The 27,604-nt window shown below is 37.4% G+C and overlaps 1 protein-coding gene across 2 annotated transcripts in view; it reads right to left on the bottom strand.

Annotated features, from left to right (window-relative positions):
• Positions 1-27,604, bottom strand: part of rarab (retinoic acid receptor, alpha b) — a 171,003-nt gene that overhangs the window by 35,088 nt on the left and 108,311 nt on the right. Inside the window, exon 1 of one of the 2 annotated variants that reach the window (XM_073839969.1) lies at positions 5,693-6,567. The exons of the other annotated variant lie outside the window; for it this stretch is intronic. Coding sequence (XP_073696070.1) covers positions 5,693-5,855 — 163 coding nt within the window. The 5' untranslated portion in view covers positions 5,856-6,567. Of the gene's footprint in view, positions 1-5,692; positions 6,568-27,604 lie in introns of those variants that run through there. 2 annotated transcript variants of the gene reach the window in all.

Raw genomic sequence — 27,604 nt, 5'->3', positions numbered from 1 at the left:
AGAGTATTTTGTAAATGTATTACTTTTAATTAAAGAGCCACAGTGATTTGCCCAGCGGCTACAACTTACATTTGCATCAATTTCCTCAGAAGTGTGTGGGATGGAAACACTGCTTTATTAGCTCTTTATAAACTGTTTTTACAATATTTTGATTTTTCATTTAAGCCAAATTCACAACTTGGATAGAAATGTGTGATGTGACGCTGTAAATTAAACTAAACATAACTGTGATGATACAGTACCGAATCTAAGCATGCTCTTCAACAACGCATGTTCACGAGAGATCAAGCGCTCTGTTAAAACAAAAGAGCTACATTGGAATGTCGCGAGGAGGCTTGTGAATAGAAAGTTAACAGTCTTTTAGTGGGGGAGGAACAGCAGAGAGATCCGACCGCCTGCTTTCATTCTGCAGGGACCCAGGCAGCCTTCAGAATGATGGAGAGCTTTTCAAACACACCGTGATGGATGCCTCCCTGAGACACGGAGCGCCAGAGCCTCTCACTGCGCCGAGGTAGCAGGGCCTGGAGGTCAGGGAGGTGGAGGGCCTAATCCGCTCCTGATGGCCGTGAAGGTGCTCATGTTTGAAGGACACTAAGAACCAATCTCACGGCACGCTTCAGAAACAAGACAATACAAAACACAGACAGAAGCAGCAAAAAAGCGCAACACTACAGCACACTTGACTTGGAGTGTCACTTCAAGGAACACTCTCTGAAAACATCCATTATTTAAAGTCTCATGATCTTATGCAAGACTCCGAATGTGGTCATTAAAAGCTGCTGTCTGGCTTTAATTATTTGGAGGATTATCTGAAAGAGCAAAGCAATTCATTGCACTTCAGTCAATGGCCCTCAAGGGTCTTTCGAGCTCTTTGTGATTTACTCTGCAAAGTGGAAACTAGGATGGGTTAAAAAAGCAAGCACATGGTTACTCCTGACCCATATATAAAGTCACTCTCGCAGAAATACGTAGTAATACGAATATCTTCTTGGATTAAAATGCAAAGCACAACTCACAACGAGGTCTACGGGGGTAAAGGAGACAAGTGAACACTATTGCATTCTAACATGCCACCTATGACCATCACTTATTTCTACATGACTTCATTTAGATAGTCTCCTCAAAGCTTCACATGGACGCACCACCAAGTCTCCTTGCTCTACGTGCCCTTTTCAAGAACCATAAATACTTTGGCTGCTAGGACTGTTCTCCATAAGAAAAGGATGCTGAGCTGCAGAACAAATCATCCCTCAAACAGGCTTACACAAGATTAGCAATGTTGACATGCCCCAACAATCACTGGAGACCATGTTTCCAGACAGACTCTGGCCCCCTGAAATGTCACGCTCGTGTTGCAAACACATACCATACGCTGTGAGAAGACGTCGTCGTTGTCGTCTAGTGGCCTTGTACAAGATGTGGTACTGCAAGCAGTCCCTATTTCTTCTGAAGAACATTTTCTATTAGGGATGCACCGAAATTAAAATTCTTGGCCGAAACAGAAAACCGAAAAAGAGGAAACCAAGGCCGAAAACCAAAACACCGAAAGAATTGTGCCAATTATTAGTACCACTGCATTTATGGCTATGACTGTGTACTAATTTTACTAAAATCAAGGCATTGCAATTGCATAAATTAATATTAAAGTTTCATAGAAAATAGGGATGCACCGAATATTCAGCCACCGAAAATTTTCGGCCGAAAATGGCCCAAAAGTGCATTTTCGGTTTTCGGCCGAAAATTTTCGGTGGCCGAATATTCGGTGCATCCCTATTTTCTATTATGCTCTAGAGATTGAATATACATTAGACTTAAAATACTCAAACCAGTTTTATTTCCAACATACAAAGCAAAGCATTCAAACTAAACCCGATCAATCAGGCCCTTAACCTTTTCAGAGACAATCGCTACTGAGAAAACCACCTAATCTTCTCATACCTTTTATTTTGCAAATAGAAATCTCTTTCTGTTTTAAGAACATGTCAAACGTTCTTTAAAATGGTAGTAAAATTAGCACACAGGAACTGAAGGTATTAACGTAGCTTCTTTTCGAAGCTGGCTGCACACAGCTGCAGATGGAACTTCTCAGATCTTGCTCACCAGCTAAATTGGGTTGATTTTCATACATATTCCCCTCAGTTCTTCACACTACTCTACATTTTATCAAAGCTAAAATGTTGCAGAATGAGACTTTGTAAAATGAATGCTGCAACTATAAAATGTATAAGGTAAAATGTGTTTTTTCCACAGCAACCACTAAGATTGTGCGCAAAATGTGGTGGTAACACGCAGAAACCACAATGCACATGGGAGTAACACCAAATCACATGGACAAAATATTGTAGGTTTTACAATGTACAGAGACAGGGAACACTGATCTGATTTTAATGCAAATGTAAATGCACACAAGATTCCCAAGCGCATATTAGTTGAATAGAGGGTTTTCACAACGCTTCATCCATCGGCCATATTGACAGCACTGAATGCAAACAATGTGACTGAACCATACAAAACCTGCATATTTTAGTTGTGTATTATTGTTGCTGCAAATGGTCAATTATTGCCATGTTTTGGGCTGTACTAATCAGTAGAGGTCGACCGATCTATCGGTTTTGCCGATTAATCGGCACCGATAGTTGATTGGCCGAGCTATCGGTTATCGGCAAAAACCCTTGCCGATAGTTTTTCCGAGTTGCGTTCTTTGCTGAAGCGCTCATGCTCCGCTGTCTTAGAGTAGAGGTTAAGCCACAGACCAATGTTTAATGTCAGGATTGTTACCATATATTTGTATTGATTTATAGTCATATTTTTAGCCAGCAAAGTTGTAGATTTAAAGACCTGACATGAGAAAGCAAACTGTGTTCATTCAGCCGACAGAATCCTGCCAAGTCACAGCGCGCCATAGTTTTACATTACATCATATCTGTCCAAAATCATTGTTAATGTTCATAAAGACTTGACCCTGGGCTGGAAGATTGAGTATTGTGCATTTCAGCAAAATATTTGTATTGCTGAAGCGCTAATAATGTCTGTATGCTTCATATAGAACTATAATTTATGTTTTAGCCTTTTCTTCAGGCCCTTAACGCATAGGCTTGCATCTTGTTACGCACTTTATTTCACAATGCCATTTTCCTGTTCTTATTTGATTTAAATAACTGATTAACAGAAATGTATATTAAAAATTAAGATAAAAATTATACAAAACGAAATTCGTTTAAGGAGGGATTTTCCACAAATAAAAACGTACGAAGTGGTCAAATTGTGTCTGACCTTCTCCAATTCTCCCGGCGTATTTTCGTCCAATTCATACCACGTCCGACATTTACAAATAACACAAACTTCTTTCGTAATTAATATATTAAACTGAAACAATCACAAACAAATAATATTTAAACATAAATGTAAAACAGAAAATAAATTGTTTCTGAAATGGCTGCAATTAACGATATAGATCGCAGTTTCTCTTTCCGTTTAATCTGTCTAGACTAACCTTTGCTGGTTTTTTGATCTTTCTGGAGGTAAACATTTGCCCGTTTGGTGATTAAATAAACTGTTTTAGATTTCTGCTTGAACTACACGCGACGCGTCTTGTGTGTGTGAGAGAGAGAGATACCTGCCAGTTGTCCGCGCAACGCAGCGCTGCACTTTTGTCCGGTTGAGCTTGTGTTTTTCCCTCACATGGCACGTGTGCGCGCCAGAAACGCGGCAGGCTTCGTTGCACAGAATTTGCACTGTAAGCTACGTGTGCATTGTTTGACAGTGTGAGCTTTCAATCGCAGTGTTTTACTTTAGATATGCCTTCATTTCTGCTGTTTGTAATGCAGTACTATAAGATGCACTAAACTCGCGCACTGACGGACTTTCACTTTCTCTTTGTGTCTGTTCGTCTTAAAAAGCTTGTTTGCAGAAGAGGTTAAATGCACATGGATTTTCGAATACTTTCGATGTACACACAGTCAGTTCTGTTTTCAGAGCAGGACAAAACATCTGATACATCGAAATAAATCTGTGCATTTGTTTGAATGCAGCCGGTTAAAGCAGCGACTGTCTGTGATCTCATCGGTAATAATCAAACGAAAAAGAAAAAACAATAACTATTTTCTGTAAACTTGCCGACACTTAAAGAACGCTTATTTTAAATAAGTAAATGTTTAAAAAAAAAAGTAGCCTGCTTATATAATAAAAAAAAAGTAAATTTTGCTCAAAATAAATTTTATATATGAAAATGGTGCAATGTGCATTGAAAACTGAGAATGTGAGGCATGGTTATATTTAGTTAATATTGAAAATCGTAATTTTAAGATGGCAAATATAAACAAAAAGCGTAGAACCTGCAATTTTACATATTGTTAAAATGTAAAGATGACAATGAGTCCATTTGTAACATCAACTAAGATTAATGAAAGCTGTAGAATAGAAGTGTTGTTCCTTGTTAGAGTGTGTTAATTTCAACATTTACTGATTTTTTTAACATTAATGAACTATGAAATAACTTTAATTATCAATATATAATAAATAATATTTTTATTCATTTACAAAGTATGGTTTAGTATTTAAAAAAAATAGTAGATCACTATTTTTAATGCTGTTCAGTATCCATTTTCAAAAACTATCGGTTAATTAATCGGTATCGGCCAGTGTGGTCCAACCTAGCTATCGGTATCGGTAAAAATCAATATCGGTCGACCTCTACTAATCAGTCAGATCAGGAAAAACATCTGAAGTACTACAGACTGCCAAAATTTATAACACATTAAGAAGACTGCCAAAACTGCCAAAACAAAACTGTCTGAGAATCAAAAGGTGTTTGTGGTTTAGCCAAACTGAACCAGGATTTCCAGAGCAAAAATCGTGACAAAATTTGTGTTTGTTCTTATCATTTCCAGTCAGGTAGGTGAAATTAGACTAATATTTTAAATAATTCTGCTTGTATGTACCTTACCACCAAAATTAACAGTCTAAGAACATTAACCATGCAATTTATGCTGTTGTTTACATCCCACTTCTAATAACTCGTTCTACGTCACTAATCGTGACATAAGTGCAATCTAAACTGTATGACAAAGCTACTAAAAAAAAATAGCTCACTACTAATAAAGGTAAATGTTACACAAAAACTATTACACTAAATGCACATAACCACTCAAACTACAAAAACTAAAAAGTTAATGGTTTCTAAGAATGAACGGACACAATGCATAGCGGTCAGTGGGATAAACTGCCTGAAAATTGACCTTTGACCCCTACATCTAAGGAATTTGAACTCACATACATTTGGTTTGATTAGTTTGTTACTCATTCACGACAATATCAGTAGAAATCTTGGTGCCTGAAAGGGTTAGTAAACCCATCAATGTAATATAACACAAAGCCACACTAAAACTACAGTACTCATTTACTAGCAATGAATTCACAGCTACTGGTTGGAAATAAATGAACAAACACACCTTAATTCTATCACAAAAAAAAACACACATTTACAGCGTATTAGCAGCTTTCCAGGTTAGCTCACATGTATACAAGCTGGAAAATACCCACACTCATCAGCTGACGTGTAGTTGCCCCTGTACAAGCCCCGGTGACCCCCCTCAAACATTCAGCAGTCGGGGGAGGAACTCCGAATGAAATTGTCCGCATAATGTTAGATCAGAGACTGTGTTAAGGATAAAGAAAACAAAAGGCCACCTACAGTGATTCGAGCCGCTCCAGTGCGGGTTCCTGAACCCGCGGGCCGCTCCCGACACGAGGCCTTTATCCGGGATCAAACAGCCGCGGTTCTGGTGGTAGTAATCCATGCTTAGAAACGGGTTCGGACTAGGGGTCAGCCCAACAACGTCCACGCTCTCGTACATCGTGAAATAAAAGCAAGTATTCTCCAAAAAGTAAAAGCGTCCTCCTTTTGTCGCAGAGAAAACACTCAAAACGTTATGTTTAACTGGAAGACAAATCAAAACCTTAATCAAAACAATAAAGTGCGACAACCGCGTCCACAACTTAAAGAGAAAAATGATCTTTTCGTTGTGTTGTGTTTATGTAAGTCAGTTCAGCAGAAGCTCGCACTGTCCACGGGGAATGAACTACATTCTTCAGATTTTAAAATCCTGCGCCAGTTGTTGCAACAAAGCGTGCTGTTGAAATTGTGGCTCTAAATAAGACCCAGTGATCGATGTGAAACAGTTACATGAGTAACAAGCAGCGTCCCGCTCGCAGCTCGTCCGAAAACTGTAAGCAGCGCTCGCCTTGAAAAGCTCCCAAACGCCTCCTTGCTGCAAACGAAACGTTTTCTAAATGCTAGTCGTTAACAAACCGACGTATTGACGCATATTTACTGTAAACACGCAGTCGTCCGCATTGATGAGAGAGCGAAAGCGCTCGGTCTTGTGAATAATCCCGTTTGGAGGGCTGCCGATCAGACACGGGAAGAACTTGCTCCGGTGTTTCCAGACCGAAGCTCAAAGTAATGTCTTTTGCGTCTTGTGTCGAAGCCCTCGCATACTTGTGGGAAATTTCTCCCTGAAAAACAAAAGCGCTCTTCGACAGGGGTAACTCTGGTCTTCACGCACTTTCCAGGCTATCCCACACCGCAATTCTTGACGAGTGTCAGCAGCTGCGCTCAAACTCCGCCTCCGTCAACCCCCACTCGGACTGCGCCGCGCTCTGATTGGCTGCTGATAAACCTAATCTCAGTTTTATCAATGTGCCATCTATCAACGGGGATCTGTCGCCATAACAAGCTGAAGTATAAAGTTTGGACATACACAAGTTTACATTTATTTGACTGCCGTTTTCCTTATGAGAAAACAAATAATGAACTATGTGGGAATTGGGACGTTTTGAGCTTTTATAAGTATCTTTGTTTCACCAAAAAGTATTTGTAAAGTTTTATATAGCTCAAACTTAATTACCGTATTATCTATTGAGATTTATTTTATGAACAGCTCCATAATACATCTATTATAAACCTGTGTATAACCTTTGTAAGATCTGAGATATCTGCATCCTTAATCTTATTAATAGATAGTAAATATGTTTATGATGAGAGATGAGAATGTAGAGGTGAAGAAAAATTTGCTTTAATGGTAACAACTACGTTTAAAAGTTTAAGATCAGTAAGATTTTTTTATGCTTTTAAAGTCTATTATGCACATCAAGGCTGCATTTATTTGATAAAAATACAGAAAAAAACAGTAATATTATGAAATATTATTGGAATTTAAAACAATGGTTTTCTATTTTAAAGTACTTTAAAATATAATTTATTTCTGTGATGCAAAACTGAATTTTTAGACTCAAGTCTTCATCGTCACATGATCCTTTAGAAATCATTCTAATATGCTGATTTATTATCAATGTTAGAAACAGTTGTGATGCTTTTCTCAGGATTATTTGATGAATAAAAAGTTAAAAATAATTTTTATTTTTATTTAATATAATAAATGCTGTTTTTTTTTCTTATTTATTCATCAAAAAATCCTGAAAAAGTATCACAAGTTCCCAAAAATATGAAGCATCACAACTGTTTCCAATATTGATAATAAATCAGCATATCAAAGTGATTTCTGGATTATCATGTGACACTGAATACTGGAGTAATGATGCTAAAAAAATCAGCTTTGCATCACAGGAATAAATTATAATTTAAAGTACATTAAAATAGACAACTGGTATTTTAAATTGCAATAATATTTCAAAATATTACTTTTTTTCTGTATTTTGGATCAAATAAATGCATGAGCATAAGAAACCTCTTTAAAATACATATACACACACATATATATATAATCTACAATCTATAATGTAGCATGATAAATGCCAGAGCTTGTACTTAATAATAGGCCTATATACACAGAGATCATCTCTTCCGGTAAACCACCATGCTGTCTCTGTAAAGAGCAGACACTTGCTGACCCCAAGACTGCTTTATCAATACAAAGTGAGGTAAACAACACATTGCAACACTATCTAGTTTCCCACCACAAAATCCATAGACGCTGTCTGGAGAGTAGTGTTCATAACAAGGCAATGAACACTCGGGCTGCGGCCCTACAGCATCCGTCAGCTCAACGCACCAAGGTTGCTGCCATCCGCTGATGGCTCCATCCATCAGTGAAACGACGTATTAGCCTCCCCTTATTTTCCGGCTTCAGCCCTCACATTTTTGTCCTTGACATGTAAGAGGTGCTGTATTGATTTTTCACCATCTAAAATATTAGCCTGCACACAAAAGGCCGCTCATTCAATAAATACACGCTTATTAATGGACAGTCCTTTTAATCCAACCAGACCCATATAAATCTGGCTATGAAATGGTCAGGGAGGAGGGAAATGGCTGGCTCTAAATAATACTGCTTTACATTTGTGCCAGCTTAAATGCTTCACGGAAGACATAACACAGGGCCAAGCGACTGTAATACTACATAAACAGTAAACACAGTTAAGGTGCGGTCACATTTAGCATTGCTCAGCGATTTTTTCACAGGCTAAATCCAGTAATTTTAATAGGAATCCACACAATTGTGAGGCAAAAGCTTTCCCCCACAGATTTCACATCGAGTTCAACTGGTCATGCACATTTTCGGTTGATCTGTGCTTCATACATTGCTACACTATTGACAAATGTACCACTTTTAACGGCTAATTTGACCAACTTCACACAAAATAAACTGAAATTTGACTCCAAATCTCAAATTTTTGTGACTTTGCAAAATAGTTTTTAATTAAAATTATCTCAGCACACCAGTATAGGACATCTAATTGCGTGAACACAATTGTGACCCTGGACCACAAAACCAGTCTTAAGTAGCACGGGTATATTTTTAGCAACAGCCAAAAATACATTGTATGGGTCAAAATTATAGATTTTTCTTTTATGCCACAAATCATTAGGATATGAACTAAAGACAATGTTCCATGAAGATATTTTGTACATTTCCTACCGTAAATCTATCAAAACTTCATTTTTAATTGCTAAGAACTTTATTTGGACGACTTTAAAGGCGATTTTCTTAATTTTTTTTGTACCATCAGATTCCAGATTGTAGTAGTCTCAGCCAAATATTGTCCGATCATAACAAACCAAACATCAATGGAAAGTTTATTTATTAAGCTTTCAGATGATGTATAAATCATGAGCCTTATGACCAGAAATGGGAATAAAGGCATTATAAATAAACAAAATTATTAAAAAATATTTCCCCCGTTACAACACCATTACCGTAACTGACAATAAAATGCGGTGTTACTAGGGTTGGGAATCGAAAATCGATTCCGATTCTGGAATCGGATACTTAAGATAAAGAATCGGATACTTGTTATAATATTAAAATTTCGATTCCTCGTTTCGATTCCTGGTTGCATTTTTTCAATCTAGTGATCTGCCAGGACCTTCCGCACGTGCAATCTGCCAGGACTTTACGTGGTAATGTAAACATCAGTCGAAAAGATGGATCACGGTAAGCGTTTAAAAGTGTGTCTACGCTTTGTAAAAACCGAAGACAAATCTACCGCTGCATGCAAACTTCATCTTAGAGATCTGCAAGGGACGGATTTTAGTCCTGCGCCCGCCCACTCCAGAAGGAATATATGTTATTTCGTCCCGCAAAAGCCCACATAAAAGTCACTTATACCCCCGCGGGAAGACAGGTATCTACTTTATCTCTTGGCTGCATGAAACAAACCCTCCCGGTAATGTTAAGGCAAAGATGACCAGAGTAATAGTAACGAACTCGCGCGTGCCTAATGTATTCATTCTTGTATATCGGAGTCGTACATTAGGCACGCATAAGTCCGCTGTTGATTCACAAACTATTCATGCTTTCGGTGCTCTGATCCATAGTATTTTTGCGTGAAATTTCAAAATATTTGCATAGTTTTCAAAATGAATGTCCTGTGAGTTTTTTATAATGAATGCTTACCCATAGAGGTGGATCTTGTAAGGGTCAGTGGTGTTTAAGCACATATGAGCACCAGCATAAACAGATTTACAATGTATTTACTGTATTTTTCATTTATATGTTTATTTTATAATAAATACAAACAGTAGATATTCAGTCACTTAAGAAAGAGTACTCTGAAGTTGTGAAGAATGTCTGAATTAAATAATTTAGGTGCTTTAAATCTGTATGTGTGTATTCATGTTAAAAAGTTAGAGCAGAGGATTTTCTTTTAAATTCAAAAGTATAGCTTTAATTTAAAGTTTGTTTGATTTTTTTTTTATAACATGCAGGAGAAAAATAAAAAGGCAAAACTAATGTTTAGGTTAATAAAAAAGTTTAAAAAATAAACACCTTTAGAGGAAATGTCAGGCATAGGGGGGCCTTGCAAAACTGACCCGAGAAGAAGGGGGACCTGATATAAAAAAGGTTGAGAACCCCTGTAATAAAATAATATGTTGCAAGCTAGCACTGAAAATAAACATGTTTAATATATTAATGTTTGACTTTTGTGTTTGTTGTTTTTTTTTTTTTTTTTACTAAATCGGAATCGAAACTGGGAATCGAAAAGAATCGGAATCGATAAGTGGAATCGGAATCGGAATCGAAATCGATAAAATTCAAACGATACCCACCCCTAGGTGTTACTGTAATTTATTATAAAATTAACTTTATTTTTTCAGTTAATCTGAATGGATGCACAGCGTACCTGTTTTTGACAAACTGTAAAATTAGCTGTCGCTTTGTAACAGTGCTACATCTAAACAATATTCTTTGTTGTAATTTCCTGCCAAAATAACGGAGTTCCTTTGGAATTCTTCAGCTTTCAAGAACTGTCGGTTTCTCCAGTAGTAGGCGGAACTAATATGCAAACTCTAATCTTATTGGCTGGTGCTTACCGATTATCGTCCCTATTTTGATTTCAGCAAATCAGTTTGAGCGAACGCAGACAAAGTGATTAATATTCATGAACCCAGCAGCTCATTAATCCTTAGTGCGTTTTATATTGTTATTAGTAGTAGAATTCGTAGTAGTTTTAACATCTTATCAGTATTATTATTTTTTTCCCCTTTTTTATTTACAGAAATACTAAATGACATTAAAATAGTGTAGACTGTCAGCGCCGATAGCCTTGTAGGCAGTGCGCCGACATACAGCGCTGTTGCGCACTGGGCGTCCCGTGTTCGAATCCCGACTCGAGGCCTTTCCCGATCCCGCCCCCATCTCTCTCCCACTTCGCTTCCTGTCACTACTGATCTGTCCTATCAATAAAAAAAAAAAACAATAGTGTAGATTAGTGTACAATGTTTTATAATAACAATTTTAATCTATTTATTGTCCAAGTTATTTGAGTTTTTTTTTTAAAGTAACACAATAGTTACTTTCACTGACAATTAGTTACTTTTATAATGATGTACACTCTTAAAAATAAAGGTGCTTTAAAAGGTTCTTCACAGCCATTCAGTCATAGGTTCTTTAAAGAACCATCTCTTTCTTACCTTTTTCTAATATGAAGAACTTTCTTTCGCCACAAAGAACCTTTTGTGAAAAAGAAAGGTTCTTTATGGAACCATTTAGACAAAAAAAAGTTCTTCTATGGCATCATTTAGCACCTTTATTTTTAGGAGTGTAACTCAGTTACTAACTCAGTTACTATTTGTGAGAAGTAACTAGTAACTATAACTATTACTTTTTTTAAACTAACATGCCCAACACTGCTTATGACTGGTTTTGTGGTCCAGGGTTACATTTGTGTGGCACTTCAGAAGAGAAAAACAACAACAGACTAGCGTAATAAGCTACATATGTTATTGATGGAGGCAAATGACCTGAGATTCTCAATACCTTGAGACCGCAGGAGTCGCGAAGGGCAGTATATCGGGGGAGGAGGGGGGTTGTATGGCGGCTGTTAGGAATTCAAAGACTTTATGGGGCTTTAGGAGGAAATGCATGAGCAAACCTGCTGGCAACTTGAAAGTGTGAGGCTATTTATGACCCTCAATCCACCTCCCCCACTTCACTTCCTCTAAATACGCATAAAAAAAGCTTCTTTATTTTCTATTAAGCTCGACTTCTTATCAATGCTGCGCGATGTATGCTGTTAGGAGCGAATGCATGTTCTCGAGAGGACATATTATGCAATGTCAACGCTGTTAGATTGGATTTGCGAGGTGTTGGCGTACTGATAGCATGCGGTTTGAAATGCTTATCAGTCACATGACCAAGTTTGTCCCAGAATGCCCAGCCCTCATGAACAGATGGGTGTTTGCATTCACTCACAATGCCTTTAATCTGTCTGATAGGGAGGGGTCATCATTCAATACTGTTACAATGAGCGCCTGTGCTGACTCATTATATAGTAGCACAGTATGGATGTGCCACATGCTATTAACACCGACAAAGGTCAAGAGAAAGATACCATTCGACATTCTCAACGGTGACAGCTTTTGAACTCCACTCACATAAAAAATGCATGTGACAAAGTGAACCATTTTCCCATAAAATGCGATCGCATAGGCAGCGTGTTTAATCTGAGCGACATAACCTTGATCGCAATCTCCGGACATGCACGCTATTAACTCTTCTGTGAACCTCGCTGAGGCAATTTCCTGGAAGCGAGTGACATAAAAAGAGGGCTATTTCTTATACAGTCATTAATTATCAAATGCCACGGAGCTTTGTAAGTTATGGTACAATATAAATGCATTGAAAGGTTTGTGCTGTTGCTCTTATGCCAGCTGATGCTTACCGCTGTGGTAAACATATGGTGGAGATTAGCTACCGTGAACCACTCTGCCAGATGTGTAATGTAAGCGGGTGAAGGCTATTGACTAGTCCGCAGGGCCACTGATGATCCTGATTGCTTGAGCAGTCCGGTCTCATTACTCTTGGCTCAAGGTCAAGGATTAAGTGATGAGAATAGATCTAGCCTCTTACCATCCTTATGGTGAGTTGTTTGATTGTTTGAATACTTGAATACTTGAGGGTGAATATGTGAAACATATATGTGAATATGTGAAACATTTGTGAAACAAAATGTGAAACAATATGTGAAATATTTGCTTTGTCATCACAGGTTTATAGTTGTACAGTCACCAAAAAAGCACTCCCATTATACTCCCATATCAAAAGACTTTAAAAAGTTAGTTCACCAAAAATAAGAATTCTGTAATCATTTACTCATTTGAATCTGTATTTAACCTCACAATAATCTCAAAGTAAAAAAAAAAAAAAATGCTTAAGTCTGATTTTGTGGTCACTATGCTTTAAAATGACACTTTTAAAGTCATAATTCAAGTAATACTGATTTTTAAAAGCCAGTAATCAGTGTTGAGTATTACTGTAAGGTTAATCCTGCCTGCGTTAAATGTTTGGAAATGATTAACACTTGAAAACATTTATTAAAAATTTAGAAAAGTAATAAAAAAGTGACCCTGGACCACAAAACCATTCATAAGTTACATGGGTATATTTGTAGCAATAGCCAACAATACATTGTATGGGTCAAAATTATCTAATTTTTTATGCCAAAATAGATTGCCAAAAGATTATGTTCCATGAAAATAATTTGTAAATTTCCTACCATAAATATATTAAAACTTAATTTCTGATTAGTAATATGCATTGCTAAGAACTTCATTTGGACAACTTTAAAGGCGTTTCATCAGATTCCTGATATTCAAATAGTTGTATCTCAACCAAATATTGCCCTGTTCTAACAACTATACACCAATGGAAAGCTTATTTATTCAGTTTTCAGATGATGTAAAAATATCATTAAAAAAACCCTGACCATTATGACTGGTTTTGTGGTCTAGGGTCACAAATGTAATCAGTTACATTACATTAATAAAGTAACTGAAAAAGTTAGACTACTTACTACTTTTTAAATAGGGCAACTTTTAATCTGTAACCTGTTACATTTCTAAAGTAACCTTCCCAACACTGACTGAGATAAATGAAGTCAGAACATTTTTTATGAGATAAAGTCAAAATACTGACATTATTTACATTACGTTATAAGAAATAACTCAGAAATAAGATACTAAGCCATTATTATGAGTTAAAGGTCAAAAGAATTACAAAAAGTCATAATCATGACATTAAGAGCCAATGTCATAATTGACTTTTTGCGTCATAATTCAAATTTTTTATCTCCTAATTGACTTTTATGTCATAATTATGGTTTACCAATGCTTGTTGTTTCTTATGTGACAGAAATAGGCTTACATAAAAAGGATTCTGATATTGTTAAATGGACAAAAACAACCGAGAAGAAGAAAAAATGGATGAACTATACCTTTAATGCATCTCTGTTTTGTTAAAGTTAACAAAATTGATCTCATCGTATAGTTAGTTTACCCAAAATTCTGTCATTAATTACTCAACCTCGTGTCATTCCAAACCGGTAAGACCTTTGTTCATCTTCAGAACAAAATTAAGATATTTTTGATGAAATCCGAGAGTTTTTTTTGACCCTGCATAGACAGAAACAGAACTGACACATTTAAGGCCCAGAAAGGTAGTAAGGACATTATTAAAATTATCCATGTGACATTAGTGGTTCAATCTTAATTTTGTGAAGATACAAGAATACTTTTTGTGCACAAAGAAAACAAAAATAATGACTTTATTCAAAAATTTCTTATCTTCTGTGTCTGTCTCATTCACATAATGCATGCGTGCATCGAAGACTGACACAGAAGAGAAGAAATGGTTAAATAAAGTCTTAATTTCTGTTTTCTTTGCGCACAGAAAGTATTCTCGTAGCTTTACACATTATGGCTGAGCCACTGATTTTGGGCCTTAAACATGTCAGTTACTTTGTTGTCTATGCAGGGTAAGAAAGCTCTCGGATTTCACCAAAAATATCTTAATTTGTGCTCCGAAGATGAACTAAGGTCTTACGGGTTTGGAACGACATGAGGGTGAGGAATTGTAATTTTTGGGTGAACTATCCCTTTAAGGTGCAGCATGAGTGGGCAAGTCCATTTCACCTGTCCCCCTGGCTATGCATCATAACACTCTATTGACCTGCTGACCTTTACTGACCCAAACAACAGATGAACAGCTCAATGACACATATGGCTGTTTGTAGAAGATCAGCTGAGTATGTTCAAGGCGTATATGTGTATGATTTGCCTGAATATGATATTTGTGTTTTTAGCCCTGTATTACAGTATGATTATTGTTATCTAACACATCATTATCAGACCATATTAGTCTCCTTAACAACCCCACAATTAACAGTTCTTAACATGATAACACTGGTCTTCTGGGAAGTATAGTGACCTATATGATGAATTCTCGCTCTTTTCACTAGTAATGGCCCGAGTGCAGATCGAGTGCAATAGGGAAATGTGCCGAGCTGGTTCAAATGTTAATGGTCCATCTGAAATCCCCTGCTTAGCCAGCAGGTTGGGGAACAAAAGCCCCATAGAGGTGCAGCTTGCGGGGTCTGGACATGACAAATGCGGCCGAGACCGGGGCAGTGGTTGCTGTGGAGCTCTGGGGAGGGAAAAACGGGGGCAGTGGAATGATCCACCAAACCCAAGCCTCATTGAGGATGTCGCATCGGGGGGCAGCGGGGGTCACCCCATCATCATCACCATTTCAAAGAGCCTAAGAGCGAGGTGGAGCCGAGTACGGGGTGGGGGAGGTCCGCTGACCCCGACCGGTGTCCCCGCGCTACTCCATCTTCTGCGGATGGTAGCGGCATGAAAGGAAGCCTCATCATCTCTACTCCCAGCACGACAGAGAGATATTGAGAGGACGAGAGACAGATAGGGGGCCGCTCTCTAAACAGGCCCATTACCTTGACACCCCCTAGAGGAAAGACCCTCGCCCCCGACACTCTCGCTCTTGATTTCTCATTTCACGTAGAGACAAACACACAAAGGACCCGATGGGACTGCGATGTGATGGTGGGCCTCGGGCAGGAAGAATCTGGTACATTACATAGACAGGCGACCAAAACAAAAGCCAGTGATTTCTCCGTTTAAAGGAGTTCTGAGTCATCAAACGCACCTCGGCAGACCAAAACCAGCCAGCCTTCCAGGCCAGCTCTCTATCTTATCAAAGCAGACCCACTCCCCATGGAGGACCCCATATCACCACACATAAGAACATCAAGCAGCCTTTGTGATAATGCTCCGTCTTTACTGCCAGTGGCTTAAGCCTAAGCCCCATGCATATCAAAAAGCTCTGAATGTGCTGGCCAAACCCCCGCTTTGCATATAGATACTGAGCCTATTGACATATCGATTCTCCTGGCCAAGGACCCATGAAAGCAGCCGACGCAAATCCCCCCTTTAATCAGCGAAAGCCCCCTAAAGCGGTCTGAAGCGGGAACAAGAGCAAGTCGCTCTGCTACAGTACCCTCACAATGGCCTGGCAAATGCGCCATTATGACTTGTTTGACCCTCCTCTCCAAGTGCACTGGCCACTTTGAGAGGGTAATTAACCCATCTTTCTCCCTCCCCTTGATACAATTACAATAGAGGCACAGCATTCCTCAAGCGCTCTCATGCACTTGCGCCGGGGAAGGGGGCAGGCGGGGGCCACGGACGGGATGGGTTGATCAGGACTCGCCGAGCACGGAGAGGATGAGTGCTTCAGAACAAACACGAAGAGATTAAAGGTTCAGTCCTTGAGAAGTAAATGAAGAGGGAAATGTTAATGAGCTGTTTCGATATCAAATTCTCATGTTGTACAGAGTGATATCATGCACGCTCTAAAAGTCAGCCCGGATTGCTGTCTGTATCCCATTTTAATTCTGTAATGTGAGGTATTTCAAAGAGGACAAGCAACTGGATTGTGAAAAGTGGGCGTCACATATCAGAAGGAAGACAACGAATGAGAGTTTGTTAAAACAATGGCTAAATAGCTGTTTGGCTACTGGCTAATTTTAGTTCAAACAAGAGTGTGTACAAAAATGTGAACAAATTTAAAATAAAATAAAAAATAATACAATAAAATTAAATTAAAAGATAAAAAATTAAATTAAATGATAAAATTTTTAAAAATAAATTAAAATGAAATAAAAAAAATTTAAATAGAGAAAACATGACAAAATAATGAATTAAGACATTAATTAAACATAAAAAAATGTGGTGGTCTATGGAAAAAAGTTAGTAAAAAAGGCAAAACCAAACAAAACAAAATGAGTCAAATGTATAAAATGTAGAAAAACTATAAATACAAAAATACAAAAAGGTGGTCCATGAAAAGAAATGTGTGTATAAATTCTTAAAAATAAATTAAATTAAAAACATATACACTATTAAAATATATAAAAAATGTATTATGTATGTATGTATGTATGCATTTACATCATCATTACTATTCGGTGCTATTAAGGTATGATAACAAATAAATTTTTTAAAAGTTGATCGAAAATTGTTTAATTCTGCTTTTTAAAGACTGAAGGTCATGACATTATTCACAATTATTTTATTCTTCACATCTATACATCTGACAGTGCTCTAATGGTAAGTAGAAAATACATTTACATCAACTGAAATGAAAATAAGTTTATATATGTGACCCTGGACCACAAAACCAGTTGTAAGTAGCATGCAATACATTGCATGGGTCAAAATGATCGATTTTTCTTTTATGCCAAAAATCATTAGGACATTAAGTAAAGATCATGTTCTATGAAGACATTTCATAAATTTCCTACCGAAAATACATCAAAACTTAATTTTTGATTAGTAATATGCATTGCTAAGAACTTCGTTTGGACAACTTTAAAGGTGATTTTCTTAATATTTAGATTTTTTTGCACCCTCAGATTGCAGATTTTCAAATAGTTGTATCTTGGCCAAATATTGTCCTATCCTAACAAACAATACATCAATGGAATTCAGATAAATCTCAATTTTAAAAAATGTACCCGTATGAATGGTTTTGTGGTCCGGGGTCACATATTATAAAGCCAATCATCAAATGTCAAAGCATACAATGTGTGTTTTCAGTTTGTCAAACGCTGCATTGGAGCTATAATAGGAACATCTCATTGTATTTCTACATATGTAGTACATGCAGTCCACACTGTATCTGACAGTGTGATATAAAGAGATCTCTCGCTCTATCCATTTCTAGTGTGCTTCTTGAATGCAGAATGAGAACCTCCTATAATCCACTCCTCTGAGGGAAATGCAAAGGGGGGAAAAGAGAAGGGAGATGAAAGAGGGCTGGGTAGTTACGATGGATTACAGGCTCAGCGAGGCAGTGGGGGAGGCCAGCGGACTGATAATATTTAACCAAGCCCGGGTGGACCATCTGGAACCACCCCCCTTCATCAACAGTCCAGCTCTCACATCTGGGTCCTCCTCTGAAGGAGTAACTCACATTTGCCTTCGAATGAATAATGCCGTTTTTACATGATTCTGAAGAAATTTCAACACTCCACTTCCATGAGCTCAAGCAAAACAATTCACACATGATTACAGACACTGCAGATCACTTAATTAGGCCAACGGCTCACACACAGCGCTTACAAATGTTTTATGCAGATGTCGCATTCCTAAAAATCTTCTAAAACAATCTTCAATTACTTTCAGGATATGATCTATTTTGAGTGCCTTTCTTCTTCCTTATTGTGAGGCCTGCAGTTTATACTATTAGTGAGGTCGGGATTCCCCCTAATTCTCCAGAGCAGCTGCAAACCCATGTGGGGGTTGGGGGAGGAGGGTGGGGGGTACATGAACAGGAACAAACACCCTGACCCCCGGCCCAATTGGCCAGCCATTCTGGTCCCCATTCCGAAAGCCACTGCACTTCCTGTCTCCAATCTCCAGTCTAAGAAAACAAGCATGCTGTCACTCTTGAAGCCCTTCCACATATTTCAGCAGACCTGATTTCTTTTGGATGAGACGGAAGTTAGACAGGAGCACATGTGCACTGAGCTACAGGATATTTCTTCAGCAGAATTACAGTTCATTTTTGATGTCGCACGTTCAATAATCTGCATCTAAACAAGTGTTAGCGCGTTTTAAATGTATAGGGACAAATCACCCAAAAATGGAAATTCTGTTATTAACTACTCACCCTCATGTTTTTCCAAACCCGTAAGACCTTCGTTCATCTTCAGAACACAAATTAAGATATTTGCATAGACAGCAACACAACTGACACTTTCAAGGCCCAGAAAGGAAGGACATCGTTAAAAATAGTCCAAAGAGAGACATCAGTGGTTCAACCATAATGTCATGAAGCTACGAGAATACTTTTTGTGCACAAATAAAACAAAAATAACAACTTTATTCAACAATTTCTGTTGAAGGTTAAACCACGGATGTCACATGCAGTGTTGGGGAAAGTTACTTTTAAAAGTAATCCATTACAATATTGCGATACTCTGAAAAAAGTAACTAATTACGTTACTTAGTTACTTTTTATGGAAAGTAATGCTTTACATTACATTTACGTTACTTTTTAAATACGGTCAGGGCTTGCTTGTTTGTTTTTAACATAAAAAGTTTGATTTTTGGCAAATGTAAATTTAAATAAATAAGCCTAAGGCTGAAGAAAAAGTAAATTCACATCTGTACAATAGAACTGTAGGAGAAGGAAGTTCAACACTCTTAAAGCGATGGTTCGGAGTAGATGTGACTACATTGCTACGCACTCCGAAGCCCATTTAAATGCCCCATCCGAAGTTTTTTTTTTTTTTTTTACCTTAGTCGAACATTTGGCGCTTTTCCACTACACAGTACCAGCTCGCCTCGGCTCGACTCGACTCGACTCAACTCGGCTCTGTTTGGTTTTCCACTGTGTAAAAAGTTGTACCTGTACCTCTACAATAGTACCTGGTTTGTCATAGCGACGCTGCAGGAAACTGCCGTGACGTAATCTTCTACGCGACACTAGGGCTGGGTATCGAGTTCGATACTTTTTAAGCACCGACCGAATTGTCTCGATACTATCGAGTATCGAAAAAATCATTTTCGTTCGGTACCAAATTTCGATACCCAAGGATATAATCTTGTCAACGTCAGTGAGCTAGAAAACGTGCGGTATCTTTAACGTGCCCCGATCAAATGCTGGTGATTAGCTGCGGCGAGGCTGCCTTGAAAATCAATAGTTTACTGCAGTTACGCCCACTCTCCCAGAGCTTGTCAAATGTGAGGCTGTAATGTACACTATACTTTAAAGCATAGCATAAATTTAACGCAAACGATGTATAAGCGATCAAAAGTATTGCTACATTATGCCAATATTGACGGCAACAGCGTGCGATGCAATATTTGTAAAAAGGTTATCGCGTCCAAGACTGGCAACACGTCAAATATGAGAAAACACCAGACACATTCTGTCGGATACAATTCTGGCGCCTCAGTCTCAATATAGTCTCAGTATAGGTACAACGCGACATACATTCACATCAAACGATAACTCAGCGGCAGAGTTGCACTCATGCAGGGGCATAATTTTCACTGGGGACATGCTTTTCAAAATCCCGTTTGTGTCCTCTCACTTTCAAAAGGTTTTGTTAAAGTAATCTCTTGTATTGTAGAATGCACGCTCATCACCGCCGAGTTTCGCGGGATCGTTGAAACGAAACCAAAAGTAACATGCGCACACGCATTTAAAGCAATTTTAATACTCCAAGTTTAGAGAACGACTCCCCAATGGGCGCAAATTAGGCTACATAAAATATTGAAGCTGTTATTAGTATGCGGGCTAATAAATTGTGTAGTTGTCTATTAATAGCTCTCTATCATGCTTGAAGATTCGGTCTCTGTTTGCACTTTGAATTTTGAAAGAGTAGCCTATTTTTATTGTCTACACGACTAAGAAAGAACTGTGTTGTTTATTTTTTTGTTATTTATAATATATTTTGTCATTTATTTAGATTTAATCTTAATGCAGTGGATACCTCTAATTTAAATGGCTGTACTTATAATAGAGAAAATAAACATATTGTTCATGTACTCATATTATCATTCATTCTTGTCCCTTGCTTAAGGTGTAAACTAAATATATTAAAAAGGCTTTCAGAATCAGCCCATTTGCTTGTAAAACATCGGCAATCAAAATCAACCATGAGGAATCAATATCGGTGCTACATGCTAATTTTTCTGAAGAAGAACTGTTGAGTGATTTCAGGTGATCTTAAAAGGTTAGTTCACCAAAAAAATGAAAATTCTGTCATTAATAACTCACCCTAATGTTGTTCCAAACCCATAAGACCTTTGCTTTTCTTCAGAACACAAATGAAGATCATTTGGATTTAATCAAAGAGCTTTCTGATCCTCCTATATTTTCAATACCCAGAAAGGAACCAAAAACATAGTCAAAATAAGTCAATGTGATATAAGTGGTTCAATCATAATTATATGAAGCTACGAGAATATTCTGTGTGCAAAGTAAAGAAAAATAACTTTATTCAAAGATTTATCTATGGGAGGATCAGAAAGCTCTTGGATTAACTAAACCTTTAAGCAGCAGTGAGCCTCACAAATATTTAAATCTGATTGAGTTAAAACTGTTTGAACTTTATTAAAAAAAACATTCACTGATATATTGTCTTAACTACACTTTGTGCATTTTGTGCTTTTGTTCCTTTGTTTATTGGTCTTAGAGATAAGCCTGATGTGAAAGTGTCACAAACATCCTGAAAAAGTAATCTTGTTAAAGTACATTTCTTAAAATAAAAGTATCGAAAAAAGTATCGTTCGGAACCGGTATCGAATTCAGGGTATCGGTATCGGTATCGGTATCGAACATTTTGGAACGATACCCAGCCCTACGCGACACACACCCGCTGTCTGCACCTCCTCGTTTGACCACGGCGTATTCTTCCGAGTTGCCATAATATGTAATGGATTGGATATGTCATGCAATCTCTGGCCAAACTTTTTAAAAATGGTGGGGTTATTCTGGATACTATTGCTGGCGTGTGCAATGACGACGCAGTGAATAGTGACGATTCTCTCTGACCAATCAGCAGTCTGCTGTGTTTTCACGTCACATTTAGTATCGCCTTAGGTCGCCTTAGCTCGCTTGGAACCTCGCCGGAGGTGGTACGAAAAAAAGTACCTGGAAGCCGGTACAGGTACAACTTTTACACAGTGGAAAACCAAACAGAGCCGAGTCGAGTCGAGCCGAGGCGAGCTGAGGCGAGCTGGTACTGTGTAGTGGAAAAGCGCCAATTGACAGAGATATTCGAGCTTGTCGAATGGCTTGCTACAGCCGTACATGGTACATGTGATGTATCTCGTAAATTGCACCACTAAACGTGCAAGTAAGCTTACCAAACGTCTACAGTAGTGTAAATAGGGTATGTACTCACAAAACGCTGCATGGGAAAATTTGTAAGAGTCCACCTACTACGTTGACATGCACACAGACGTAGTAGGTGGACTTTTACGTGCTTTTCCCAAACCAGGGAAGTGACGTCGACGTGTCGCCATTTGTAGTTTTTGAGACTAGTAGGGATCGGGTAACAGTTGTTTTTAATACACTCATGGTGGACTTACAAATTTTCCAATGCAGCGTTTTGTGAGTACATACCCTATTTACACTACTGTAGAAGTTTGGTAAGATTACGTGCCCGTTTAGTGGTGCAATTTACGAGATGCATCACATGTACCATGTACGGCTGTAGCAAGCCATTCGACAAGCTCGAATATCTCCGTCAATGTTCGACTACGGTAAAAAAAAACTTTGGATGGGGCATTTAGATGGGCTCTGGAGTGCATAGCAATGTAGTCAAATCTACTCCGAACCATCGCTTTAAGCAATGATAAAAATGAGGCACAAATGTTAGTCTAAAGTAAGTTTTGCTTATTAGTATGGTTGAATTGGATCAACAAAGGTCAGCAGCAAGGACATTGGTTAATAAAATGGGATTAAATACATAAAGGAAACATGTTACATTTTTGAAAAAGTAATGCGCTACTTAGTTACTAGTTACTTTAAAAAAAGTAATCTGATTACGTAACTCGAGTTACTTGTAATGTATTACCCCAACACTGGTCACATGGACAGATATTTTAATGATGTCCTTACTACCTTTCTAGGCCTTGAACATGTCAGTTGTGTTGCTGTCTATGCAGGGTCAGAAAGCTCTCAGATTTCTTCAAAAATATCCTAATTTGTGTTTTGAAGATGAACGAAGGTCTAACTGGTTTGGAACGACATGAGGGTGAGTAATTAATGACAGATTTTTCATTTTTGGGTGAACTATGCCTTTAAATCTGTCTCTAATACTGCTAAAAATGTAGTGGACGTGATCAATGAAATAGATTTGCCCTTTAATCTCCATGCAAATGCAAACACATGCGATACATTTGTAAGAAAGATCTCTCTTGTTAAAGAATATGTGCTGCCACCTTGAGAAACAAAACCAGTCAAGGTCTGTTAATCCAACATTAACATATGACATCGTTCTAACAATGGAAAATGTGGTAGGAAGATTAAAAGGGTGGAAAATAGAAAGGTTTTAAACCTTAAAGGAACAGTTCACAGTTTCATTCAGTCATGAATTAGTCACTTTTCGAAAATTTAAATGGAATATATAAGCTTTTCTAGGGCTGGGCGATTAATCGAAAAGTAATCGTAATCGACATTCAGAACCTATAATCGATCAAATTTTTCCAGGTAGATTATTTTGATTACTTTCCCTTTAAAAACACTACCGCGTGTGGAGTCACAGGACGCCGCTCCGTTACGTTACGTTATTCTGCCACCATGTCGATGGAGAGCTTAAACAGTATTTATACAGTAAAAAGTATTTACATAATTTTATTTAGAAGAGATAGCGCTTCTTTTCTACTTTTAATATGAAAAACATTGAAAATTATTCATTGTGTTTCCAAAAGTGCAAGTTATTTATTTTTCACTAATTTAAGAAAAATGTGACTTTTTGTTTTAAGCAATGTGTGCTTTAATTTCAGTTGTTCAACATTGATGTTCAATAAATAATCATAGATAGTTGATAGTGTGTGTGTTTCCTTCAATTATTTTAAAATCAAGTAACGCACCCTTCATTCAAAAAATCTCACACTCGTAATGTGCGCATATTTACTGTACAAAACTTGTCAGTGAACTATGAGGGCAAAAAAATAAATATTATATAAATATTATATAAATATAATTTTATTAATAAATAAAATAATCATTCATTAATCGTAATCGAGTTAAAATGTTCAATTAATCGAGATTTTGATTTTAGGCCAAATTGCCCAGCCCTAAGCTTTTCTTTGATGTATGGTTTGTTAGGATTTGGCTGAGATACAACTATTTGAAAATCAGGAATCTGAGGGTGCAATAATCTAAATATTGAGAAAATTATCTTTAAAGTTGTCCAAATAAAGTTTTTAGCAATGCATATTACTAACAAAAAATTAAGTTTTGATATATTTATGGTATATTTATGGAACATGATCTTTAATTAATATCCTAATGATTTTTAGCGTAAAAGAAAATAATTTTGACCCATACAATGTATTTTTGGCTGTTGCTACAAATATACTCATGCTACTTAAGACTGGTTTTGATTTCCATATAGGACAACAGGACTTTTTTTTCAAGAATCTACATATTGAAAGTCAATGGGAACAAGAGTAAATTAAAGCTGCGAGCAGCGATGAACGGGCCCTCGCACCCGGGCTCACCGCCGACCGGTGGCTTCAGGAAAACAGCAATCGGTGGGCAGTATGCTTTTAATACAGTAAATATAGAAAAAATATGTCATAAGTCATTTAAATGTGCCAAAATTGCTGCTGCCAGCTGGTGGCGCTATGCCTATAACTGATTATTGGCATGTAGATGTGTTCAGGCCAGCACTATTATCAAACATATGAAGTTTGGTGCAGATTGACCTTGGTGTGTTTGAGTTAGTGAAATATATGAGATATCCTGCTGCCAACAGGTGGCGCTATGATAATATCTGAATATTGGTCTTTAGGTGTCTTCAGGCCAGGACTCTTACCAAACCTGTGAATTTTGTGGCAGATCAGACATTTTCAGGCTAAGTTATAACCACTTCTATGTCTATGCAGAAACATCAAACTTTGTCAGGCCACCACGGACATGCCCTTTAATGAAAACTCAAGATCTTCACAATTTAACATCTCTAAGGCCTCAAGATCAGACTGACCAAATATAATGTTGATTTAATTAAATGCAATCAATGCAAGGACTTCAGATAGATGCCAACTGTGAACCAGTATGCTACAAATAAGAACATGTAATTCATGATGATAGCAAAATGTTATTATTGCTTCCTTTATATCCACCACTTCTGCTTAAATGTCATTGTTACCTATCTGTACAATTTTTGTATAATATATTTTTGTATAAAATCAATTGTTGTCATAACTAAGAATCAATAAGGAAGACGGTGCCCAGTTGGCACATGCATTCACAGTAACCATCTGCTAGTTTGGATTTTAAGTTTACAGAATTGAAAGGGTTACACTTTAAAATCAACACACAGACACATACACACAGAATATAAAATGTTGCCATCCAGTTTCATTTGTTAAAATTAACTATATCAGTTAACATGACCAATAAATAAATAGCATTTATTAATGTTAATTAATATTAAGCTAAAAAAAGTATTCATATAAAGTTTATGTACTGTGAATTAACATGAACATGAACACAGTTCATGTGGGTGTACAGCAATACACAATAAAGTGCTCTATAAACGCTTCATTCTTTCAAAATATCTTTAAAAATCAAGTTGAGTATTTTAACGGGGTGATACATATATATAACTGATCTTAAAATTATGGTTTTCAGATGTTTTGAAGAGATAACAGTAACGTTTGTTTTGTTGTCAAAGTTTGTCTTAATTTTTTATTATTATGATTTTATATTCAATAAATAACACTATGTAAATATTGTCTATCAATGAAGATAAATTGATCATGCTAAAAAGTTGTATTTTTTAAAATCTTTTGCTATGTGACTGAATAGGACAAGTTCATGGTACAGTTAAGTAAAAAATAAATAAAAAACAACAACTGCAAAAAATGAACAATGAAAGACTTGGTGACCCTTTATATTTTCTCAAAATATCAGACTCTCAAAGATCAGACATATTTATGTAATTACACTACATACAGTATGTGCATTTTGTTCAAAGATGGTCTGTAGGATGGCTCTCTACTCTGTCACCCTCTCTGCCTCTCACCCCTCCCCCCTGCAATAATGAGCTTCTCTGTGCCTGACTGAACGCACACACATACTGTAGAGACATTCACCAGAGTGACAGCAGGTTTCTGAGTTTTTTTTTAAATTTTCTTTAATTCATAGAAGCTTGTATACATTTTTTATTTCCAGCACTTGCTCAGAATGATTAGATCTCTGTGTGAAAAAAGTTTTAAAGAGTTTGGATGCTGCACTTTAAAGATATAAAAATATTTTTTACTATATCTTTAAAAAATCACCACGTCCACACCGTTCAAGATATCCAAAATCCGGTCGCAATTTAACATCTTCAGAATATTCTCTTCATGTTAAAAAAGTTTGGTGTGAACAGCTGGTTGTTCTTAGAAGTAGTGTGCATTTGTTTACAGCCTGATTTTTCCAAAAATCCACATTCAAATCAAAATAGCCGGCTTCCTGTTGGTCTCAGCTAATGAGTTTGATTTAGAAAGTTGTCCAAATTGATGAGATTAATATATGTACAGAGTTTAGTGACTGTAGGAAAAACTAACCCCCCAACTTTTGTCAAAAGATGGCGCTATAGAGTGCCTGCTCCACGCCCATTTATGACCTTTTGCCAGTGTCTAACTATCATAAATATTGATGTGTGTGTTGAGTTTCATGAAATTCTAAGCATGTTAACTGCCTCGAAAAGACAGGAATCTAATTTTAAAGTTTGAGACGTTGCCATGGCAACAGCATTTGATTTATCATCGACCCCTTTACACATTCTTATCGGCCGTGTTTTGACATGATTTTAATGAAGTTTAAAGAAAATCAAGTAAAATTAAGAGGCTGATTTCAAAGCATTTTGAAAATGACACGCTTCCTGCTGCCAGTTGGTGGCGCTATAACTTTGACTCATAATAGTCACCTTTATGGAATCGGCATCATACAACGAACAAACTGGTGAAGTTTCATCAGAATCAGGCAATGTGGTCAACAGTTATTAGACACTTCCTGTTTCTCATTTCTCGCCATAACTTTGTCGCCTTGCCACGGCCAAACCGTTCGAGATATCAAAAATCTCCTCGCAATTTAGCGTCCCCAATGTCTTGAGATCATGCTGACCGAGTTTGGTGACAATCCCATGGAATTCCTGGGAGGAGTACGTTAAATTCCAGAGCATGCGCTTTTTAAACAGCCCTAAATATCTCACTTCCTGTTGCGTGGAGCCCATGACATAGAGTACAAAAGTTGTTTGGCTCCGTGAGATCTATATGTGTACCGAGTTTCATATCAATACATGCAAGTATGTGTGCGCAGTACATCAAGTTTTCAAACTGTGTTCCAGGGGGCGCTGTAGAGGCCCTGAACCACGCCCGGGTCCCAGCCTCTTTGGCGTCCTGATGGCCGCAGATTCCGACGTGTGTGCAAATTTTCAAGAGTTTTTGAGTATGTTAAGGCCCCCAAAAGTGCCCGGAAGGTTGAAAAAAAGAAAAAAAAAAAAAAAAAAAAATTAAAGCTGCGAGCAGCGATGAACGGGCCCTCGCACCCGG

This window comes from Garra rufa, chromosome 1, assembly GCF_049309525.1.
Source record: "Garra rufa chromosome 1, GarRuf1.0, whole genome shotgun sequence".
NCBI classification, from domain to species: domain Eukaryota; kingdom Metazoa; phylum Chordata; class Actinopteri; order Cypriniformes; family Cyprinidae; genus Garra; species Garra rufa.
Note: the sequence above shows the minus strand (reverse complement) of the source record. Positions and strands in the feature narration are given on the sequence as shown.